General features: G+C 40.6%; 1 protein-coding gene across 1 annotated transcript in view; it reads left to right on the forward strand.

The window, feature by feature from the left end:
* The window catches only part of LOC139755446 (uncharacterized), a 150,470-nt gene that overhangs the window by 40,833 nt on the left and 84,557 nt on the right, over window positions 1-25,080 (forward strand). The window contains exons 3-5 of the mRNA XM_071673756.1: window positions 1,097-1,284; window positions 9,575-9,676; window positions 13,319-13,417. Of these exons, the coding sequence (XP_071529857.1) occupies window positions 1,097-1,284; window positions 9,575-9,676; window positions 13,319-13,417 (389 nt within the window). The remainder of the gene's footprint in view (window positions 1-1,096; window positions 1,285-9,574; window positions 9,677-13,318; window positions 13,418-25,080) is intronic.

The raw sequence follows: 25,080 nt of genomic DNA on the forward strand, positions 1-25,080 counted from the left end.
CACCTTTTCTTTTGGCTGTCAGAGATGTTTGATTTGTATAATTTTCTTTTATATGTGTTGCATGACATGAATTAAGTATTTTTTTTTTTTAACTAGTGCATCAGGCTCTCACTACCTCCTGTCACATCACTGTACCATTTGCTTGAGTTTTATACTTTGCATTCCCTGTCATCTCATACACACTACATCTGCCATTGTTTCATGGAACGCATTCAGCATTCCATCAAAGTACTCACTATTATTTCTCCTTACTCTCATCCCCCTTTGTTCTGTTGTTGTCACGTTTTTCACCTTCCCAAAAATATTTCTCTGAAGTTCATTGATATTCTGTTACCCCATCCCATCTCTCATTTGCCCTCTTTTCAGCTCTCATTCCTTCCTATTGAACTCCTGCAACTTTCCATTTTAACCTTCCTTGTCAGTATTAGTCCTTCCCTGCAGTTGCCATCCATACACTTCCTATTTCTCTCACTAATGATTTGACTTTCTTATATCACTACTTCCTGTCGTTTCTCATATCTCCATGTCCCACCTTGCACATTAAATGTTTCACCTGCACATGTAAGCTTCGATAAGTACCATCTGTTGTCCTATTCCTCTTGTTTCATTTACCCTCACCTTACTGAAAGTAGTATTTCCACACAAAACTGACTTTCTCGAATGATTTGAAGTCTTTTTTTATGATTTTAATAGTCAGGAACCCAAAACGAAATCTATAAGAATTTATACAGTATTAGTGTATTCTCTCCATTCTGTAAAAGCACATTACCACAGGGTATTTTTTGTTTGGTAACAGACTTGTGACATCTTGATTTGGTGGAGAGAGAGCCTGCTGCGAAGAGCTGTTTGATCCTTGCCAATGGCAGTTTACTTTTTAGGGTTGGATATGTCTTCATTAGTGGATTCAGGTCACTGTGGCATGTGATTGGTGAGCATTTAGTGGCAGGTCATTTGTGGAGAATATAACAACTTTGTTAGGTGAATGTTTTTCTCATTGCCTGAATTTTTTTGCCTTATTTGACCAACTCATTTCACAGATGTGTTTGTTGAACAAATGTAGATAGATGTCCCGTAATTGATAATGATTTTTGTCCAGGGAGTGGAGGATCTGCCAACAAGCCACCCCCAGTTGTTCATGAACGCCCAATAACATTCCACCGTGACAATTCCCATGTAACAACACTTACAGAACTTGGTAAAAAGTTAGTGGCTGCAGCTAAAGTTGGTAACACAAGTCAAGTACGAAGACTGATGGCCATAGGAGCACCATTTGCATCAGATGGGGTAAGCTTTACATTGTTTATTTTATAGATCATAACACTGAGTAGGGTTGAGAAAATAGTAGTGGTAGATAATCAACTTAGCTTAATTTCCCAGCTCACAAGGAGTTGATCTTCATATGTTGCTTAGATCATGCCTTGTGAAGAGTTTTTATTGGTCTTGAATAATCTATTCAGAATCTTGTTTTTTCTTTCTCTTTTGCCATGTAGAGATTCACAAGTGAATGACCTTCACTTTTCTCTTTGGAAGACTGTCAGGTACCAGAAAATAGGTATACATACGGTATGTTACCACAACACAAGGCTGGTTTTTGTAAGTGAAATTGTAAAATGAGTTTTTTCTGTATACATCTGAACTGTACTTTAGCACCATTATATATATTGTCCATTGTTTTTAATTTATTATCTGGACATCTCTTGATCCCGAAGTATTTACGTGTTGACTAAGGTTGACATTTCTTGATTGCCAATAAAAAGGATTTGGGGTGGGATGATACCACCTTTTTGCAAGCTGTGATAGCATTTTAAAGCTTTTTGAGTTGCATATCATACATAACCACTGACATTTAGTGACTGATGATGTTTGGGCTAATGTAATTCATCAAAAGACTTTACATATATTGTTATATCCAATTGAGACCTGAACAGGTTTTTTGAGTACTAATATTCTTGGCCTTTCCCTTAATAGACTAAAAAAGAAGCAGTTGTTCAGATGCATAATCCATTTTTTTCATTATTTTGTTGTGAGTGAATTAGTTTGTATACCTCAGCAGATCTGATATTTTAATCCCCTTTCCATCATCCCTTCTATTAATTTTGAAAAATTAGTTTGGAGATATTCATTATTTTTATTATACTTTGTCGCTGTCTCCCGTGTTTGCGAGGTAGCGCAAGGAAACAGACGAAAGAAATGGCCCAACCCCCCCCCCCCATACACATGTATATACATACGTCCACACACGCAAATATACATACCTACACAGCTTTCCATGGCTTACCCCAGACGCTTCACATGCCCTGCTTCAATCCACTGACAGCACGTCAACCCCGGTATACCACATCGCTCCAATTCACTCTATTCCTTGCCCTCCTTTCACCTTCCTGCATGTTCAGGCCCCGATCACACAAAATCTTTTTCACTCCATCTTTCCACCTCCAATTTGGTCTCCCTCTTCTCCTTGCTCCCTCCACCTCCGACACATATATCCTCTTGGTCAATCTTTCCTCACTCATCCTCTCCATGTGCCCAAACCACTTCAAAACACCCTCTTCTGCTCTCTCAACCACGCTCTTTCTATTTCCACACATCTCTCTTACCCTTACGTTACTCACTCGATCAAACCACCTCACACCACACATTGTCCTCAAACATCTCATTTCCAGCACATCCATCCTCCTGTGCACAACTCTATCCATAGCCCACGCCTCGCAACCATACAACATTGTTGGAACCACTATTCCTTCAAACATACCCATTTTTGCTTTCCGAGGTAATGTTCTCGACTTCCACACATTCTTCAAGGCCCCCAGGATTTTCGCCCCCTCCCCCACCCTATGATCCACTTCCGCTTCCATGGTTCCATCCGCTGCCAGATCCACTCCCAGATATCTAAAACACTTCACTTCCTCCAGTTTTTCTCCATTCAAACTCACCTCCCAATTGACTTGACCCTCAACCCTACTGTACCTAATAACCTTGCTCTTATTCACATTTACTCTTAACTTTCTTCTTCCACACACTTTTCCAAACTCAGTCACCAGCTTCTGCAGTTTCTCACATGAATCAGCCACCAGCGCTGTATCATCAGCAAACAACAACTGACTCACTTCCCAAGCTCTCTCATCCCCAACAGACTTCATACTTGCCCCTCTTTCCAAAACTCTTGCATTTACCTCCCTAACAACCCCATCCATAAACAAATTAAACAACCATGGAGACATCACAAACCCCTGCCGCAAACCTACATTCACTGAGAACCAATCACTTTCCTCTCTTCCTACACGTACACATGCCTTACATCCTCGATAAAAACTTTTCACTGCTTCTAACAACTTTCCTCCCACACCATATATTCTTAATACCTTCCACAGAGCATCTCTATCAACTCTATCATATGCCTTCTCCAGATCCATAAATGCTACATACAAATCCATTTGCTTTTCTAAGTATTTCTCACATACATTCTTCAAAGCAAACACCTGATCCACACATCCTCTACCACTTCTGAAACCACACTGCTCTTCCCCAATCTGATGCTCTGTACATGCCTTCACCCTCTCAATCAATATATATTCATATATTCATATATTACAAATATGTAATATGTTATATAGCTGCAAGGCTTGGGCTATAGATAGAGTTGTACAGAGGAGGGTGGATGTGCTGGAAATGAGATGTTTAAGGACAATATGTGGTGTGAGGTGGTTTGATCGAGTAAGTAATAATAGGGTAAGAGAGATGTGTGGTAATAAAAAGAGTGTGGTTGAGAGAGCAGAAGAGGGTGTTTTGAAATGGTTTGGTCACATGGAGAGGAAGAGTGAGGAAAGATTGACCAAGAGGATATATGTGTCAGAGGTGGAGGGAACGAGGAGAAGTGGGAGACCAAATTGGAGGTGGAATGATGGAGTGAAAAAGATTTTGAGTGATCGGGGCCTGAACATGCAGGAGGGTGAAAGGCGGGCAAGGAATAGAGTGAATTGGAACGATGTGGTATACCGGGGTCAACGTGCTGTCAATTGATTGAACCAGGGCATGTGAAGCATCTGGGGTAAACCATGGAAAGTTCTGTGGGGCCTGGATGTGGAAAGGGAGCTGTGGTTTTGGTGCATTATTACATGACAGCTAGAGACTGAGTGTGAACGAATGTGGCCTTTGATGTCTTTTCCTAGCACTACCTCGCGCACATAAGGGGAGAGGGGGTTGTTATTTCATGTGTGGCGGGGTGGCGATGGGAATGAATAAAGGCACAGTATGAATTATGTACACGTGTATATATGTATATATCTGTGTGTGTATATATTTGTATACGTTGAGATGTATAGGTATGTGTATTTGCTTGTGTGGATTTTTTTTTTTTTTTTGCTTTGTTGCTGTCTCCCGCGTTTGCGAGGTAGAGCAAGGAAACAGACGAAAGAAAATGGCCCAACCCACCCCCATACACATGTATATACATACGTCCACACATGCAAATATACATACCTACACAGCTTTCCATGGTGTACCCCAGACGCTTCACATGCCCTGATTCAATCCACTGACAGCACGTCAACCCCGGTATAACACATCGCTCCAATTCACTCTATTCCTTGCCCTCCTTTCACCCTCCTGCATGTTCAGGCCACGATCACACAAAATCTTTTTCACTCCATCTTTCCACCTCCAATTTGGTCTCCCTCTTCTCCTCGTTCCCTCCACCTCCGACACATATATCCTCTTGGTCAATCTTTCCTCACTCATTCTCTCCATGTGCCCAAACCATTTCAAAACACCCTCTTCTGCTCTCTCAACCACGCTCTTTTTATTTCCACACATCTCTCTTACCCTTACGTTACTTACTCGATCAAACCACCTCACACCACACATTGTCCTCAAACATCTCATTTCCAGCACATCCATCCTCCTGCGCACCACTCTATCCATAGCCCACGCCTCGCAACCATACAACATTGTTGGAACCACTATTCCTTCAAACATACCCATTTTTGCTTTCCGAGATAATGTTCTCGACTTCCACACATTCTTCAAGGCTCCCAGAATTTTTGCCCCCTCCCCCATCCTATGATCCACTTCCGCTTCCATGGTTCCATCCGCTGCCAGATCCACTCCCAGATATCTAAAACACTTTACTTCCTCCAGTTTTTCTCCATTCAAACTCACCTCCCAATTGACTTGACCCTCAACCCTACTGTACCTAATAACCTTGCTCTTATTCACATTTACTCTTAACTTTCTTCTTCACACACTTTACCAAACTCAGTCACCAGCTTCTGCAGTTTCTCACATGAATCAGCCACCAGCGCTGTATCATCAGCGAACAACAACTGACTCACTTCCCAAGCTCTCTCATCCCCAACAGACTTCATACTTGCCCCTCTTTCCAAAACTCTTGCATTCACCTCCCTAACAACCCCATCCATAAACAAATTAAACAACCATGGAGACATCACACACCCCTGCCGCAAACCTACATTCACTGAGAACCAATCACTTTCCTCTCTTCCTACACGTACACATGCCTTACATCCTCGATAAAAACTTTTCACTGCTTCTAACAACTTTCCTCCCACACCATATATTCTTAATACCTTCCACAGAGCATCTCTATCAACTCTATCATATGCCTTCTCCAGATCCATAAATGCTACATACAAATCCATTTGCTTTTCTAAATATTTCTCACATACATTCTTCAAAGCAAACACCTGATCCACACATCCTCTACCACTTCTGAAACCACACTGCTCTTCCCCAATCTGATGCTCTGTACATGCCTTCACCCTCTCAATCAATATATATTCATATATTCATATATTACAAATATGTAATATGTTATATAGCTGCAAGGCTTGGGCTATAGATAGAGTTGTGCAGAGGAGGGTGGATGTGCTGGAAATGAGATGTTTAAGGACAATATGTGGTGTGAGGTGGTTTGATCGAGTAAGTAATAATAGGGTAAGAGAGATGTGTGGTAATAAAAAGAGTGTGGTTGAGAGAGCAGAAGAGGGTGTTTTGAAATGGTTTGGTCACATGGAGAGGAAGAGTGAGGAAAGATTGACCAAGAGGATATATGTGTCAGAGGTGGAGGGAACGAGGAGAAGTGGGAGACCAAATTGGAGGTGGAATGATGGAGTGAAAAAGATTTTGAGTGATCGGGGCCTGAACATGCAGGAGGGTGAAAGGCGGGCAAGGAATAGAGTGAATTGGAACGATGTGGTATACCGGGGTCAACGTGCTGTCAATTGATTGAACCAGGGCATGTGAAGCATCTGGGGTAAACCATGGAAAGTTCTGTGGGGCCTGGATGTGGAAAGGGAGCTGTGGTTTTGGTGCATTATTACATGACAGCTAGAGACTGAGTGTGAACGAATGTGGCCTTTGATGTCTTTTCCTAGCACTACCTCGCGCACATAAGGGGAGAGGGGGTTGTTATTTCATGTGTGGCGGGGTGGTGATGGGAATGAATAAAGGCACAGTATGAATTATGTACACGTGTATATATGTATATATCTGTGTGTGTATATATTTGTATACGTTGAGATGTATAGGTATGTGTATTTGCTTGTGTGGATTTTTTTTTTTTTTTGCTTTGTCGCTGTCTCCCGCGTTTGCGAGGTAGAGCAAGGAAACAGACGAAAGAAAATGGCCCAACCCACCCCCATACACATGTATATACATACGTCCACACACGCAAATATACATACCTACACAGCTTTCCATGGTTTACCCCAGACGCTTCACATGCCCTGATTCAATCCACTGACAGCACGTCAACCCCGGTATAACACATCGCTCCAATTCACTCTATTCCTTGCCCTCCTTTCACCCTCCTGCATGTTCAGGCCACGATCACACAAAATCTTTTTCACTCCATCTTTCCACCTCCAATTTGGTCTCCCTCTTCTCCTCGTTCCCTCCACCTCCGACACATATATCCTCTCGGTCAATCTTTCCTCACTCATTCTCTCCATGTGCCCAAACCATTTCAAAACACCCTCTTCTGCTCTCTCAACCACGCTCTTTTTATTTCCACACATCTCTCTTACCCTTACGTTACTTACTCGATCAAACCACCTCACACCACACATTGTCCTCAAACATCTCATTTCCAGCACATCCATCCTCCTGCGCACCACTCTATCCATAGCCCACGCCTCGCAACCATACAACATTGTTGGAACCACTATTCCTTCAAACATACCCATTTTTGCTTTCCGAGATAATGTTCTCGACTTCCACACATTCTTCAAGGCTCCCAGAATTTTTGCCCCCTCCCCCATCCTATGATCCACTTCCGCTTCCATGGTTCCATCCGCTGCCAGATCCCACTCCCAGATATCTAAAACACTTTACTTCCTCCAGTTTTTCTCCATTCAAACTCACCTCCCAATTGACTTGACCCTCAACCCTACTGTACCTAATAACCTTGCTCTTATTCACATTTACTCTTAACTTTCTTCTTTCACACACTTTACCAAACTCAGTCACCAGCTTCTGCAGTTTCTCACATGAATCAGCCACCAGCGCTGTATCATCAGCGAACAACAACTGACTCACTTCCCAAGCTCTCTCATCCCCAACAGACTTCATACTTGCCCCTCTTTCCAAAACTCTTGCATTCACCTCCCTAACAACCCCATCCATAAACAAATTAAACAACCATGGAGACATCACACACCCCTGCCGCAAACCTACATTCACTGAGAACCAATCACTTTCCTCTCTTCCTACACGTACACATGCCTTACATCCTCGATAAAAACTTGTGTGGATGTGTATGTATATACATGTGTATGTGGATGGGTTGGGCCATTCTTTCGTGTGTTTCCTTGCGCTACCTCGCTAACGTGGGAGACAGCGACAAAGCAAAATGAATATATGAAATAAAATGTAAGTTTTCTTGGTAATTTAAAGAAAATGAGTAACAGACTATCATGAAATGTAATTTACACGAGTTACACACACTTAGTACAGATGCTTCTTGACTTACAGTGGGACAGTGGGGTTACCTTTTGATAAACCCATTGTAAGTTGAAAATATTATGTTGAAAATACATGTAATACTGTACATCTAACCTGACAAACATCATAATGTAGCCATCCTACCTTAAACATTCTCAGAACACTTACATTAGCCTACATTTGGACAAAATCATCTCATGCAAAGCCTATTTTGTAATAAAATGCTGAATATCTCATAATTTATTGAATACTGTACCGAAAAAAACAAAAACAGAATGGTTGTACGGGTACTCACCATTAATGTACACTTCTGTTAGCACATTCTCGGCTTGAAGAATGTTTAAAGCATAAAGCACTAAAATTAACTGCTAGATGATGGAGATGCTACATTGACAGGGAGTCATCAATTTCTCTCTCTTCTGATGAGGCTCAAGAATAACTGGTAGAAGGCACTCATGATCGTGTGGCTGACTTGAAGCTGTAGCTTTCCTGCGCTGTGCTGCATCATGGGAGAATATTGTACTGCATATCGCCAGCCTGGGAAAAGATCAAAATTCAAAATTTGAATTATGGTTTCTACTGAATGTGTATCACTGTTGCATCATTGTAAAGTAAAAAAATCATAAGTCGAACCAATGCAAGTGGGAGCATCTGTATACATTTTTCCCATATGTCATGCTTATTTTGCGTAGAGCAGCCAGATCTAAGCAATAGTGCCGACCGTTTTAGAATATACTTTATTTTACATTCTCTGATGTTACAGCGCTGACCATGTAACAAGGCAAACAATAAATCACAACTCACACGAGCCATTATATCTGTCAAAACCCCATTAGCAAAGATGGGTTTAATAGAAACTACTATTATCAACATGCATATAGTGTATTTACAAACATAGGATATAGGTGGTAAAGTACATTTGCAGTGGTTATGATTTATATGGTGTATTTACAGCTAATATTGCAAGTATCACCACTTGAACGTACTTCCTGAGCGCACCCTACAACTCACTGATTTCTGATCTAACTCACCGACTTCTTTACATGGCAGAATACACCAGGGAGCTTGAGGATGGATGAGATAAAGTTAAGATGAAAAGAAGTAGGGTTTTTAAAGATGGCAAAAGTATAGGTGGTTGGTTGTTTGGGCTTTAGGCCTATCAAATGCTAGGATCAATATGTTCATCAACGAGAAGCTGCATCCATCAACCTTCTTCAGGTGTTAAGGGTAATTCTAAGACCATTTACATGTTCACTAAGCATGTGGAAGCATGAAGATGGATTCTAAGAGACCAAAACACACTTTATCTTTGTTCAGGTTTAACCATCCCACTTGAAATAACTGGTGTGGTATGGACAAATTAGGTATTAGTTTAATAAGCAACTTGGTTTTAATTGCACTGATTGAATTAGAAATGTTAGTCTTTTTTTATATGTTTTGAAGATCTCTATGAAACAGTTGGTAACTTTTGCATTATATTTCTTCATCACCAGTGAGATATGGATAAAATGAAGATAATGGTATCCATGATTGTGTAGTGTTAGAACTTGACTAAGCTTTGTTTTTGTAAGTCATTAGGGTAATTGACTTATTAACAGCTGTTGAATTTCCACAGCCCATTGGTATGACCCCCCTTCACTTAGCCTCACAAAATGGCCATTATGAAACTTGTGATCGTCTCTTATGTGCTGGCATGAACAAAGATGCTCGCAACAAGGTATGTTTGCATTCCCTCTTTCCCCACCAAAATGGGCTTTTCTAGGACATACATTATTTTAGAAGGCTGGTTTATATATGCAGTGTGTGTGAATCATGAATAATGTGAAATATTTCTACCAAACTAATGTATTTATATTTCTTTGTACATCATATATGAAGAATATATGATGATAGAATATCTTTGTCAAAGAAATGTAATTATCTGGAATGAATTATATGTCATCATGTGTATATTTGCTGGTTTCATGTGGATAGAGACAAAAGGATGCCCTTTAATGGAAGGAAATTCTTACATTCAAGAATAGGGGAAGGAGAGGATGAGGTCATGAAGTTTTATGTTTGTTGTATGAGAGAAGAGGAAGGAGACTTGATATAGGGTTTTAAGAATGGATAAGATGTGCTTGGTGTAGGAGAAAAGTATTATTCTCTTCTTTACATTTTGCTCCTTAGGTATGTTCCCTGGGATGTTTGGGTCAGGATACTCCCAGTTTTTAATTCCAGTAAGGAGACGTCATCCTTAGTTTACCCAATATAAATGACCATTTGCAAATTTTTCAGGCCCACCCTCAGCTACTCAGCAAATGCCAAAGATTTCATGTTGTTGACCCATTCCATACCATCCATTCAAAGTAAACAGTTTTTCTGGGATTTTGTTGCTGTAAAGATATTTGATGTTTTATAGGGCACCACCCTCCTCAATGAAAAAAGTGGTTGGCCAATTTCATAGTTGGCTGCTATGCCAGAATCACACACAGGGGCTTCACTTTTAAAGCTTAAACTGTACAATGGAGTTCCCCAAGGAGGAGGTCTTTTTCCAACTCTCATCAGCCTCTTCTTACATGACCAGTTATTACCACAGGGAAGCCTCAACATGAAGATTCTTTCATAAGCAGACAGACACTTCACAATCACATCACAACTCCATAACACCACACTAACAGCATTAAACATGCATCACTACATTACCTATTTGGAAAAGTGGCTCTCTAAGTACAGAATGCCTGTATCTGTACAGAAGTCTTCAGTTACTCTTTTAACCCCATACAGACATAAATCCAGCTCACACATAAACTAAATACCCTCCAAATACTAACTGGCACCAGATTTGGATAAAAGAAAGACTACCTCACCATTTTTGACAGACAAATTATCTGTTCCATTTACACTAGGCTTCACCTGCCTGGTCTTTCACCCTCACAAAAGTGAATAAAGCATAGCTGCAAAAATAGTGCACTTACAACAATCACTAGTTATCTAGTACCCACAGACAGTCAACTCCTTCATAGTAAAACAGATACTCCCAATGCAGACCCATCTCAACACGCTAGGCACCTCAATCTATGCTGTGGCACTAGACTTTTCCCTCCTAAACCACTTTAAAACTATATCCACCATCCCCGGTGTAGAAATAAAATGCTTACCTCTGCCTCACTTTTCAGTAACTTCTGCTCACAGATCCCACTACTCCCAACAAATATAACATTGACAAAATACATGTACATACACACGTCCACACACGCAAATATACATACCTACACAGCTTTCCATGGTTTACCCCAGACGCTTCACATGCCTTGATTCAATCCACTGACAGCACGTCAACCCCTGTATACCACATCGCTCCAATTCACTCTATTCCTTGCCCTCCTTTCACCCTCCTGCATGTTCAGGCCCCGATCACACAAAATCCTTTTCACTCCATCTTTCCACCTCCAATTTGGTCTCCCTCTTCTCCTCGTTCCCTTCACCTCCGACACATATATCCTCTTGGTCAATCTTTCCTCACTCATTCTCTCCATGTGCCCAAACCATTTCAAAACACCCTCTTCTGCTCTCTCAACCACGCTCTTTTTATTTCCACACATCTCTCTTACCCTTACGTTACTTACTCGATCAAACCACCTCACACCACACATTGTCCTCAAACATCTCATTTCCAGCACATCCATCCTCCTGCGCACAACTCTATCCATAGCCCACGCCTCGCAACCATACAACATTGTTGGAACTACTATTCCTTCAAACATACATATGCTCTGAAATAATTGAACCAGCACTAAACATCTGACCCTCCAACTCAGTTTTAAACTCATTCCCATCAAACATACACCCATCAGAAATCACACTCCCCAGACAAACTTGTCGCACTATCCTGCTTATGCTTTGGACATTATCCATTACATCATCACAAACACCATTTTTTTAATATCCCAAGACCCTTCATACACACAGTGCACCTGCAATAAAGAAGACACTGAGCATTTACTACACAATGCTTTTTTGTAAGGAAGTCCTTGATTAACATTACTTTGAATAATATTATTTTGCAGTTGCACAGTTAGATATTTATACCCATTCCTTATTTAAAGTTGCTGTCATTATGAAGTTACATTATTTCTGTTGGAGATGTCGTGATGATGTACTCATAAGTCAGACAAAAGATTGAGTAATACCTCTGAATCTCCTCAATCCAAAAAGAAAAACATCAACATTAGAAGTATACTGGGGTTGATGTGCTGTCAGTGGACTGAACGAGGGCATGCGAAATGTCTGGGGTAAATCATGGAAAGGTCTGTGGGGCCTGGATGTGGATAGGATGCTGTGGTTTTGGTGCATTACACATGACAGCTGTGAATATTTAGAAGCTGTTAAACATGCTGCCAACAATGGTAGGGTACACTCACTTCCAGTAAAAATGGTAAGGAGCATTATCGGATATTATGTTAAGATAAAGAATTTTCAAAAATTGCTTGTGTTTTACATACTTCTCAGGTGATTAGACAAGGAATGGATCAATGACAACTATGGCAGTTTATTTAAGGACTTAAAGTTTGTGGAGAAAATTCTACCATAGAGTGTTTTATTTACATTAGTTTTACCGTGGTTATGTGCTTTTATTTTTTCTATTCATTCAGAATTATTTTGGCTTTGTTTGTCAAGAAGATGTCACCTAGAATTGAGTTTGAGAATGCAGCCTCAACTTGTAACATTGCATCTGTGAAAAAGCACATTCTTATTAATGTTGTTTTGATTAAAGTTGCATTTCCAGGAATGCAGTCACCACATTAATCAAGGACTTCCTCTACCATTGTTAGCTTTCATACTAACCATATAATTCCAACAACTTTCTTAAGCCTGTTGTAATTAAGCACACAAAACTCTTTCCAGTATTCACAGTACAGACAATTTCACATTGATAATCTGATCCACACAATCATACAACATTCATAAATTGGAGATCTGATCCCCACAACCATACATCATTCATAAATTCTTGTCATATATCTTTTGCTGCACCATATGTGAATTCTTAAATCTGTATGTCACCATCCTACCTTACAAGTTCCCTACTCACAGGTTTAGCAAGTATGTGGCACATATTCCTTTATAATGTCTAATGTTTTACATGAAAGTGATTTGAATATATTTTGTATGATGCCTCATAAGATACTGTACGTTACACTTGCAGTAGTACTACTGTATTTTAAATTATTTGTTTTAACTTTCTCTGTACCATGTTATCTCTTATCATAATATAGAAAAAATTCCATAACTAAATTTGCAATTTTTTAATCAGTATTTGTACTGTTCTGTGAAAATTTATACTGAACAGAATTTTATGTATGTGCTATGCTTATAGGTAGAGAAGACACCTCTACATCTGGCAGCTATGGAGGGTCACACTGATATTGTCTCTTTACTAGTCAAGGCTGGAGCGAACATCAATGCATATGATATGGTAAGAATGTTATTTTATTTTATTATACTTTGTCGGTGTGTCCCGCATTAGCGAGGTAGCGCAAGGAAACAGACGAAAGAATGGCCCAACCCACCCACATACACATGTATATACATACACGTCCACACGCGCACATGTACATACCTATACATTTCAACGTATACATATATATATATTATTTATTTATTTATTTTGCTTTGTCGCTGTCTCCCGTGTTTGCGAGGTAGCACAAGGAAACAGACGAAAGAAATGGCCCAACCCACCCCCATACACATGTATATACATACACATCCACACACGCAAATATACATACCTATACGTCTCAATGTACACATATATATACACACACAGACACATACATATATACCCATGCACACAGTTCACACTGTCTGCCTTTATTCATTCCCATCGCCACCTCGCCACACATGGAATACCATCCCCCTCCCCCCTCATGTGTGCGAGGTAGTGCTAGGAAAAGACAACAAAGGCCCCATTCGTTCACACTCAGTCTCTAGCTGTCATGCAATAATGCCCGAACCACAGCTCCCTTTCCACATCCAGGCCCCACAGAACTTTCCATGGTTTACCCGAGACGCTTCACATGTCCTGATTCAATCCACTGACAGCACGTCAACCCTGGTAGACCACATCGATCCAATTCACTCTATTCCTTGCCCGCCTTTCACCCTCCTGCATGTTCAGGCCCCGATCACTCAAAATCTTTTTCACTCCATCTTTCCACCTCCAATTTGGTCTCCCACTTCTCCTCGTTCCCTCCACCTCCGACACATATATCCTCTTGGTCAATCTTTCCTCACTCATTCTCTCCATGTGCCCAAACCATTTCAAAACACCCTCTTCTGCTCTCTCAACCATGCTCTTTTTATTTCCACACATCTCTCTTACCCTCACATTACTTACTCGATCAAACCACCTGACACCACACATTGTCCTCAAACATCTCATTTCCAGCACATCCACCCTTCTGCGCACAACTCTATCCATAGCCCACACCTCGCAACCATACAACATTGTTAGAACCACTATTCGTTCAAACATAGCCATTTTTGCTTTCCAAGATAATGTTCTCGACTTCCACACATTCTTCAAGGCTCCCAGGATTTTCACCCCCTCCCCCACCCTATGATTCACTTCCGCTTCCATGGTTCCATCCGCTGCCAGATCCACTCCCAGATATCTAAAACACTTTACTTCCTCCAGTTTTTCTCCATTCAAACTTACCTCCCAGTTGACTTGACCCTCAACCCTACTGTACCTAATAACCTTGCTCTTATTCACATTTACTCTTAACTTTCTTCTTTCACACACTTCACCAAACTCAGTCACCAGCTTCTGCAGTTTCTCACATGAATCAGCCACCAGCGCTGTATCATCAGCGAACAACAACTGACTCACTTCCCAAGCTCTCTCAACCACAACAGACTTCATACTTGCCCCTCTTTCCAAAACTCTTGCATTCACCTCCCTAACAACCCCATCCATAAACAAATTAAACAACCATGGAGACATCACACACCCCTGCCACAAACCTACATTCACTGAGAACCAATCACTTTCCTCTCTTCCTACACGTACACATGCCTTACATCCTCGATAAAAACTTATCACTGCTTCTAACAACTTGCCTCCCACACCATATATTCTTAATACCTTCCACAGAGCTTCTCTATCAACTCTATCATATGCCTTTTCTAGATCCATAAATGCTACATACAAGTCCATTTGCTTTTCTATGTATTTCTTTCATACATCCTTCAAGGCAAATACCTGATCCACACATCCTCTACCACTTCTGAAACCACACTGCTCTCCCCCAGTCTGATGCTCTGTACATTCCTTCACCCTTTCAATCAATACCCTCCCATATAATTTACCAGGAATACTCAACAAACTTATACCTCAGTGATTTGAACACTCACCTTTATCCCCTTTGCCTTTGTACAAAGGCACTATGCATGCATTCCGCCAGTCCTCAGGCACCTCACCATGACCCATACATACATTGAATATCCTTACCAACCAGTCAACAACACAGGTATCCCCCTTTTTTTTAATAAATTCCACTGCAATACCGTCCAAACCTGCTGCCTTGCCGGCTTTCATCTTCCGCAAGGCTTTCATTACCTGTTCTCAGTTTACCGAATCATTCCCCCTAACCCTCTCACTTCACACACCTTCTTGACCAAAACACCCTATATCTGCCACTCTGTCATCTAACACATTCAACATACCTTCAAAATACTCACTCCTTCTCACATCACCACTGCTTGTTATTACCTCCCCATTAGCCCCCTTCACTGATGTTCCCATGTGTTCTCTTGTGTTATGCACTTTATTTACCTACATCCAAAGCATCTTTTTATTTTCCCTAAGATTTGATGACACTTACCCCAACTCTCATTTGCCCTCTTTTTCACCTCTTGCACCTTTCTCTTGACCTTTTGCTTCTTTCTTTTATACATCTCCCAGTCACTTGCACTATTTCCCTGCAAAAATCGTCTAAATGCCTCTCTCCTCTTTCACTAATAATCTTACTTTTTCATCCCGCTACTCACTACCCTTTCTAATCTGCCCACCTCCCACGCTTCTCATGCCACAAGCATCTTTTGCATAAGCCATCACTGCTTCCCTAAATACATCCCATTCCTCCCCCACTCCCCTTACATCCTTTGCATTTACCTTTTTCCATTCTGTAATCAGTCTCTCTTGGTACTTCCTCACACAAGTCTCCTTCCCAAGCTCACTTACTCTTACCACTCTCTTTACCCCATCATTCTCTCTTCTTTTCTGAGAACCTCTAGAAATCTTCACCTTTGCCTCCACAAGATAATGATCAGACATCCCTCCAGTTGCACCTCTCAGCACATTAACATCCAAAAGCTTCTCTTTCACACGCCTGTCAATTAACAGGTAATCTAATAATGCTCTGGCCATCTCTCCTATTTACATACGTATACGTATTGCAGTGGAATTTATTAAAAAAGGGGGTGACTGTATTGTTGACTGGTTGGTAAGGTTATTTAATGTGTGTATGACTCATGGTGAGGTGCCTGAGGATTGGCGGAATGCGTGCATAGTGCCATTGTACAAAGGCAAAGGGGATAAGAGTGAGTGCTCAAATTACAGAGGTATAAGTTTGTTGAGTATTCCTGGCAAATTATATGGGAGGGTATTGATTGAGAGGGTGAAGGCATGTACAGAGCATCAGATTGGGGAAGAGCAGTGTGGTTTCAGAAGTGGTAGAGGATGTGTGGATCAGGTGTTTGCTTTGAAGAATGTATGTGAGAAATACTTAGAAAAGTAAATGGATTTGTATGTAGCATTTATGGATCTGGAGAAGGCATATGATAGAGTTGATAGAGATGCTCTGTGGAAGGTATTAAGAATATATGGTGTGGGAGGCAAGTTGTTAGAAGCAGTGAAAAGTTTTTATCGAGGATGTAAGGCATGTGTACGTGTAGGAAGAGAGGAAAGTGATTGGTTCTCAGTGAATGTAGGTTTGCGGCAGGGGTGTGTGATGTCTCCATGGTTGTTTAATTTGTTTATGGATGGGGTTGTTAGGGAGGTGAATGCAAGAGTTTTGGAAAGAGGGGCAAGTATGAAGTCTGTTGGGGGTGAGAGAGCTTGGGAAGTGAGTCAGTTGTTGTTCGCTGATGATACAGCGCTGGTGGCTGATTCATGTGAGAAACTGCAGAAGCTGGTGACTGAGTTTGGTAAAGTGTGTGAAAGAAGAAAGTTAAGAGTAAATGTGAATAAGAGCAAGGTTATTAGGTACAGTAGGGTTGAGGGTCAATTCAATTGGGAGGTGAGTTTGAATGGAGAAAAACTGGAGGAAGTGAAGTGGTTTAGATATCTGGGAGTGGATCTGGCAGCGGATGGAACCATGGAAGCGGAAGTGGATCATAGGGTGGGGGAGGGGGCGAAAATTCTGGGAGCTTTGAAGAATGTGTAAAAGTCGAGAACATTATCTCGGAAAGCAAAAATGGGTATGTTTGAAGGAATAGTGGTTCCAACAATGTTTTATGGTTGCGAGGCATGGACTATGGATAGAGTTGTGCACAGGAGGATGGATGTGCTGGAAATGAGATGTTTGAGGACAATGTGTGGTGTGAGGTGGTTTGATCAAGTAAGTAACGTAAGGGTAAGAGAGATGTGTGGAAATAAAAAGAGCGTGGTTGAGAGAGCAGAAGAGGGTATTTTGAAATGGTTTGGTCACATGGAGAGAATGAGTGAGGAAAGATTGACCAAGAGGATATATGTGTCGGAGGTGGAGGGAACGAGGAGAAGAGGGAGACCAAATTGGAGGTGGAAAGATGGAGTGAAAAAGATTTTGTGTGATCGGGGCCTGAACATGCAGGAGGGTGAAAGGAGGGCAAAGAATAGAGTGAATTGGAGCGATGTGGTATACCGGGATTGACGTGCTGTCAGTGGATTGAATCAAGGCATGTGTATGGGGGTGGGTTGGGCCATTTCTTTCGTCTGTTTCCTTGCGCTACCTCGCAAACGCAGGAGACAGCGACAAAGCAAAAAAAAAAAAAAAAAAAAAGTTTGCTTTGTCGCTGCCTCCCGCATTTGCGAGGTAGTGCAAGGAAACAGACGAAAGAAATGGCACAACCCACCCCCCATACACAATGTACACACACACACGCCCACACATGCAAATATATATACCCATACATCTCAATGTACACATATATATACACACACAGACACATACATATATACCCATGCACACAATTCACACTGCCTGCCCCTATTCATTCCCATCGCCACCTCGCCACACTTGGAATACCATCCCCCTCCCCCCTCATGTGTGCGAGGTAGCACTAGGAAAAGACAACAAAGGCCCCATTCGTTCACACTCAGTTTCCAGCTGTCACGCAATAATGCCCGAAACCACAGCTCCCTTTCTACATCCAGGCCCCACACAACTTTCCATGGCTTACCCCAGATGCTTCACATGCCCTGATTCAATCCACTGACAGCACGTCAATCCCGGTATACCACATCGATCCAATTCACTCTATTCCTTGCCCGCCTTTCACCCTCCTGCATGTTCAGGCCCCGATCACCCAAAATCTTTTTCACTCCATCTTTCCACCTCCAATTTGGTCTCCCACTTCTCCTCGTTCCCTCCACCTCCAACACATATATCCTCTTGGTCAATCTTTCCTCACTCATTCTCTCCATGTGCCCAAACCATTTCAAAACACCCTCTTCTGCTCTCTCAACCACGCTCTTTTTATTTCCACACATCTCTCTTACCCTTACATTACTTACTCGATCAAACCACCTGACACCACACATTGTCCTCAAACATCTCATTTCCAGCACATCCACCCTCCTGCGCACAGCTCTATCCATAGCCCAAGCCTCGCAACCATACAACATTGTTGGAACCACTATTCCTTCAAACATAGCCATTTTTGCTTTCCGAGATAATGTTCTCGACTTCCACACATTCTTCAAGGCTCCCAGGATTTTCGCCCCCTCCCCCACCCTATGATTCACTTCCGCTTCCATGGTTCCATCCGCTGCCAGATCCACTCCCAGATATCTAAGTATAAAATTTTTTTCTTAAGTAAGGTGCTTCCACACACAATTAGTTATGAATAAGAAAATTGAATCTTCCTGAAATGAAAAGGTGTTGTAAATCTTTCTGAAAACATGAAACAATGTATTTGATCATCAGGAAATGAATGGCATGAAAGTGTAACAAATGTGCTCTTGTACAGGATATATGCTTCAGTATAAAGACTTGATGATATGATGATAGCTGTTTGTGGAAATGGCTGTTTGGTAAGGTATCGTGAAGTTGTTTTTGGCATGTAATGGAGATCAATTAATACTGAATCAGAGCACAGTCTACCAAATCATATCGAACTGTCATCCTAGCTTCAAAATTCATTGAAATCTCTAAGCATAGCAGGGCCCTAGGTAACTGATAGAATGACGAGTAGATGAATAGGTAATATATTTTCTTTGATATCCATCTGCTTGGTCTTGAGGAAAGTCCAAAACTTTGCTCGTACTTAATGCTGTTTAGGCAATTTTCCTAAGGAGATCAATTTTAGAGCAGCCATAGTTTGTGCAAAGCACTGCAGGTTCCCATTTCCCCCATTTATACTTACACTGTATGCACCTTGGTTGTCAGATCGTTGACCAGAACATATTACAGTAATAATGAGTCCACCTGTCTTACACCTGTCCAATAGACAAGTTTCTGTGAGACTTGTTTTGCTGCAGTGAAGCCTAGTTTTTGTTGTTTAAAACTGTTTTGCCACTTTGAAACCTAAAATTTTCTGCTCATTGTTTCGGTAACTTCACTTTAAAGAACAAAATGCATCCAAAATGGTTAAATTCTTCATTTTGCTCCTCTTTTGCTGAATAGTGACTTCTCAAACTCCCTTCTTATTTGAAGCTCCCACATAACATGTTGAAAATTTATCAAATTTAAGTTTCTTAATCTCCTGTTCAACTTAAGTGTAAGAAGCATACAGTTTGTTATCAGGCAAGCAGCTCCCTCAGAACCACATATTATGGTCCTTTAATTTCAAGCGTAGTGAATGTATAGTAGCTTTGTAATTCTGTGAAACTGATTTTGTGTTATGATGAGAGAGTTTTACACTTGTTGCTCTATCTCTTAATCATGTATGTATGTATGTACCATATCTGTACTTTTATGTGTATACACACTCAAGACAGGTTACCAATTGATGGTCAGCTGTTGTGTACTAATCCATTATTTACCCTGGAGTCAGTTTCAGTCATTGTGTTTGAGTTGAAATATTAGCAGAACTTGAAGTCATTATTTTTTGAGACCTTTGTTTCTAACTAATAAAGGTATGATATTAATAAATGTAAAGAGCTAAATGGGAAGGGGCTAGTTAAGAGATTTCAAATGTTGCAAAATTCTTGTTGCTCAGGAATAGAACTAGTTAATTGCTCTGTGATATATGGTCAGGGCTGGTGCTGAAATCTGAGATACCAGTTTTAACTCCATTCCTTGAATGCCATTATGGTGAGTGGTTGGCGCTGAAATCTGAGATACCAGTTTTGACTCCATTCCTGGAATGCCAGTGCCAAGCATATGTTAACATGCCATGTGTTATACAGTTATTTTCTGCATTTCAGATAGTGGAAGTGTTGTTGACAAATTAAAATGTTTAACAGCCCATGGGGCCATAGATGTCACCAGTGAATTTGTTTTAGACCATCATTGATGAGATCTAGTAAACTTTCTTCTGGAAAGTGATGTGAGTAATGAGAGTAAACAGAGAGTGTGACAACTAATCAAGTGAATGATGCTAAACAGTGTCAAGCTACATATCAGTGGCAGGGAGATTTATAACAAAATATGTGAATCTTCCGTGGAACATGTAGGCTTAAGATAAGAGATATAGACACTACTTATCTAAACCACAAGAACATCTAATTTTAACTGTATGTTGTGGACATCTTCAGTTTCATCCAAGCACAGATTCTCTAGTATATGCTGGACCTAAGAAATGATCCTCTGTTATCATTGAATGAGAGTAAACTGAAACCTTTCCTGCACATCCAGATATGTTTGGGATATATGACACTGTCTTGTTAAAAGTTTTGCAAGTGAGACACAGTCATCTTTTATGAACCTCTCACTTAAAACTGAAACATGATCAAATTATAGGTACATGTGCAAAATAGCACCAAGTTTCTGGCTGACAACAAGGATTGAGGCTTTAAAGCACACACAGTAGCTGCAGTTTAAGCTATTCATCATAAGATTTTTGCAGTTGTGAGTGATAGAGTTCTGTAACCAAATCAGGAAACAGCAGTATCATTTTCTGCTGCAAATGGAGACAGTATTGTCTGGGTGGTCAACCTATGTGATTGGCCATCCAGACAGTATTATGTCTCCATCAACAGTATAGAATGGTACTGTTGTTTGCCAATGTGGAGGCTTGACATGGCCAGTGTCAATAGTTGGCTGCTGCTCTGAGTCGTGATATTGACGAAGTATAGGCTGCTGCTTCTCAGTTTCTGATGTATGATTTCTGTGACCTATCTGTAGTCAGCAGCAGTTAAAAAAGCTGCAATTTGACATGAAGTACACTCATATTGTGCAGCCTTTCTTTGACAAGAAGGGTGCCACATATGATTAGAAATTAATGCGTGTCTTTGCTTTCACTGAGAATGATGTGCATTGATACCAAAAATTCCAACTTTCTGTTTAAAATGCAGCTGTGTTTCATGTGTTCTGTAGCTTACCATTGTCATCAGTAGTAAAAGATAGCTAGATTCCATCCTCTCAGAGTGATTGTGGTAACATATACCAGATTATATCAACCATACTGTTAGTGTGCTCATGAATGTGTTTAACTTTCATAAACATTCTTGTTGCAAAATTGCTTTAATGGTTCCAGTAGGATTTGGTATTGTAACATGCACTTTCCACTGATAAGTTAAAGGAACTGATGGTTATGTGAGACAGATAGGAATGACTTGACTATGATATTACCTCCATTGTTCATCCCCATCTGTGGGGAAATACTTTTATAAGATGGTAGATTTGCATGTTGAATTAACAATAGATATACAGAAAGCTGTATTGATATCTTTATTATGGCCTGTATCAGTGCCGAGTGCATCAAAGGGGTGTGAATATATGTTTGACATCACCTAATAAGAGAGGATATTGTTTCTCTATTTTCACTGAGCCTGTTTCCCAACTATCATTGTACTTCATACACAGTCACAGCATTAATTGTCAATAACTTAGATACTTAGAGAAATAGTAATTTCTGGTTGGTAAGTGTGGGGAGATACTGAGGTATTTCTTTCTTTGTGTTAAACATTATTCTTATTCCAAATACACATTTATTGTATGTAAGCTCTACTTTCATGCACAGATACAGCATTGGTGGTGAATGACAATAGATATATTTAGAAGTATTACACCTTTCACATTATGAATAAATGTAAGTACATTGAGTGGTTGTCAGTTGTAGTGAGTGATATTGGAGGTGTCTTTTCTTTGGAAATATTGTAGCTCTATATGTTATATGGTACTAAAGTTACCTATTACTCTATGATTACATAAAGAGATGAATTAGGCGTATATGTTATGTCACTTTTTCCTCATGCATGAGGTCAGTAGGAGTGCCTCCTGTGTAGGCCTCCCTCCTTACATAATCCTGATAAAATTACTTTTTTATGTCACTTATTTCTCATGTTATTCTTCTATACTTTTCTCACATTCTGATTCTTTATATTTGGTAAGTGTCCCTCATGATAATGTAAGTCATCCAGCTTTCTGTGTATTCCTGGTGATGGATGAGACCTCTATTGGCTACTAATGATACAGTAAGTTAACTGGATATTTAAACTGAGGCAGGAAATATTAAGTCATATGACAGTGGGAGTAGTCCAAGGATCATCAGGTGACACTGGGAGTAGATTAATGATTAATAATGGGCAGAAATCCTGTGGACTTTTTTGGTCAATCTCCTATGTCATGAACAAGAAGAGAAAAGATTTTGATTTTATCAGGGTGGTACAGTCATATCAGCTTAACCCTTTCCTTACAAATGTTAAAAGTACAATCTTTCTCATTTTCTTATCTGGGGACACATACAAAAGTGGGAAGATAACAGCAGCAGCAGGAGCTCCAGCCTATAAGAAGACAATTCATGTGAGGAACTTGCAATAGTCATATTTTACAGGTAATGGGAAGTAAAGAATGCTCATAGGGGCTCTTAAATGTTTTTAGAAGCAAATGATTATGGAGGTAGTGGCAGATTATCTGATAACTAAGGCGTTATTTGTTGGGAGACACCTCGATTGACACTAAAATTGTGGCAGGTCCCAGATATACACAATTCACCACCCAAGTTGTTTTATACCATCCACAAAGTTAACTATTCATTTATGTTTAGCAAATTGTAAGTCAACGTATTAGTTCTAGTGCAAAAAGAAACAGTCCTGATTTCAAGATTAACCCTTAAACTGCTCCCATCATTATCTAACAATCCAGTAGAGGAAGTTTTGTACATAAAGAAATTTTAGATTTTTCCAAAACATCTCTCTGCTGTTTGACATCAATAGTAGCCTTTAAAGGCCTCTTCAATTGCCAGGAAGATATGAGAAAATATTTTGATCTCCTCAGTACCTACACATCTTCCATTATAAGTTTATGGCCATTGACCTACAATTCGTGTGTATGGAGTGGCTGCTAATATCTAGACCTAAGTGGTGAGGAGGAACATTCATAATATGTATTCTTTGGTTAGGAAAGATGAATAACCTAGTCAATTGTAGTCGGTAGGCAGCCACCAACCAGGGGGGGTGTGTTACCTACCTGCCTGGTATCTGGGGCATAAGTGATAGCTGTATAGTGAGCCAGCACTGCTGTGATTGTCAAGTTGTACTCCACTGACATGGGTAGCTATCCTTACTTTTTACCTTACCCAAGTGTTGACTGCAGGCTTTCTGTCCACACACTTTCCTTGTCACACACAACACTTAACTCACACGATTCATTTTTCATAACTAGATTTTTCTTGCATTGAACACTATGCACTAGCCCTGCCCTTTGGCAAAATGGTTGGAGGAACAGATAGAAGTAGTAAGTAACAACATTAGGAGCATTAGGTCGTAGTAGAAGGTGGGAATATTGTATGGGATCAAAAGGTAATAGTATTAGATTTGAACTAGAGGTAGACTTATTATCAAGAAGTAGTCAGTAGGAATATTAAGTATGAGCTTCTGCAAACACTGCGTCAGAGTTGCCCTTTGCCAGTTGCCTGTTAAGGGAGAAGCACTAAGGACTAAAATGCAGTACTTGAGTTCCCCAGTTATGGAGACTCTTTTGCCTTGGTCACCCTCTGAAGGGAGCTCCTGAAGGGAACAGGCATCAGATATGTTGATAGATAGAGAAATGTATGTGCTAAGGAATGTGAAGAAGTACGCAACATAGAGGGTGATTTTAGTGGGACTACACTTACACTCAGAACAGGGAGGTGAGCATGGGGAGGCCACCATCACTAGCTTCAGCCTGACCTTCCTTCATATGGAAGAAATTACATGACAACTGCACCAAATTATTGATTTAGGTAATCCTGGGGCAGTAGGTGATGTTGGTAATGGATGATAGGCAAACAGCATTATTACCCCCCGCTTCAGCGAGGTAGAGCCAGAAAAGCAGACAAAAAAGGCCACATTCGTTCACACTGTCTCTAACTGTTGTGTGTAATGCACTGGAACCACAGCTCCCTATCCACATCCAGGCCCCACAGACCTTTTCATGGTATTCCCAGATGTTTCACATGTCCTGGTTCAGTCCATTAACAGCACATCGACCCTGGTATACCACATCTTTCCAATTCACTTTATTCCTTACATGCCTCTTACCCTCCTGTATGCTAAGGCCCCAATCACTCGAAATCCTTTTCACTCCATCCTTCCACCTCCAGTTTGGTCTCTCACTTCTCCTTGTTCCCTCCACCTCTGATGCATATATCCTCCTTGACAACCTTTCCTTACTGATTCTCTCTATATGTCCAAACCAATTCAACACACCCTCTTCTGCTCTCGCAACCACACTCTTTTTATTACCACACATCTCTCTTACCCTTTCATCACTTATTTGGTCAAGCCACCTC

This window comes from Panulirus ornatus, chromosome 19, assembly GCF_036320965.1.
Source record: "Panulirus ornatus isolate Po-2019 chromosome 19, ASM3632096v1, whole genome shotgun sequence".
Classification (NCBI taxonomy): Eukaryota; Metazoa; Arthropoda; class Malacostraca; order Decapoda; family Palinuridae; genus Panulirus; species Panulirus ornatus.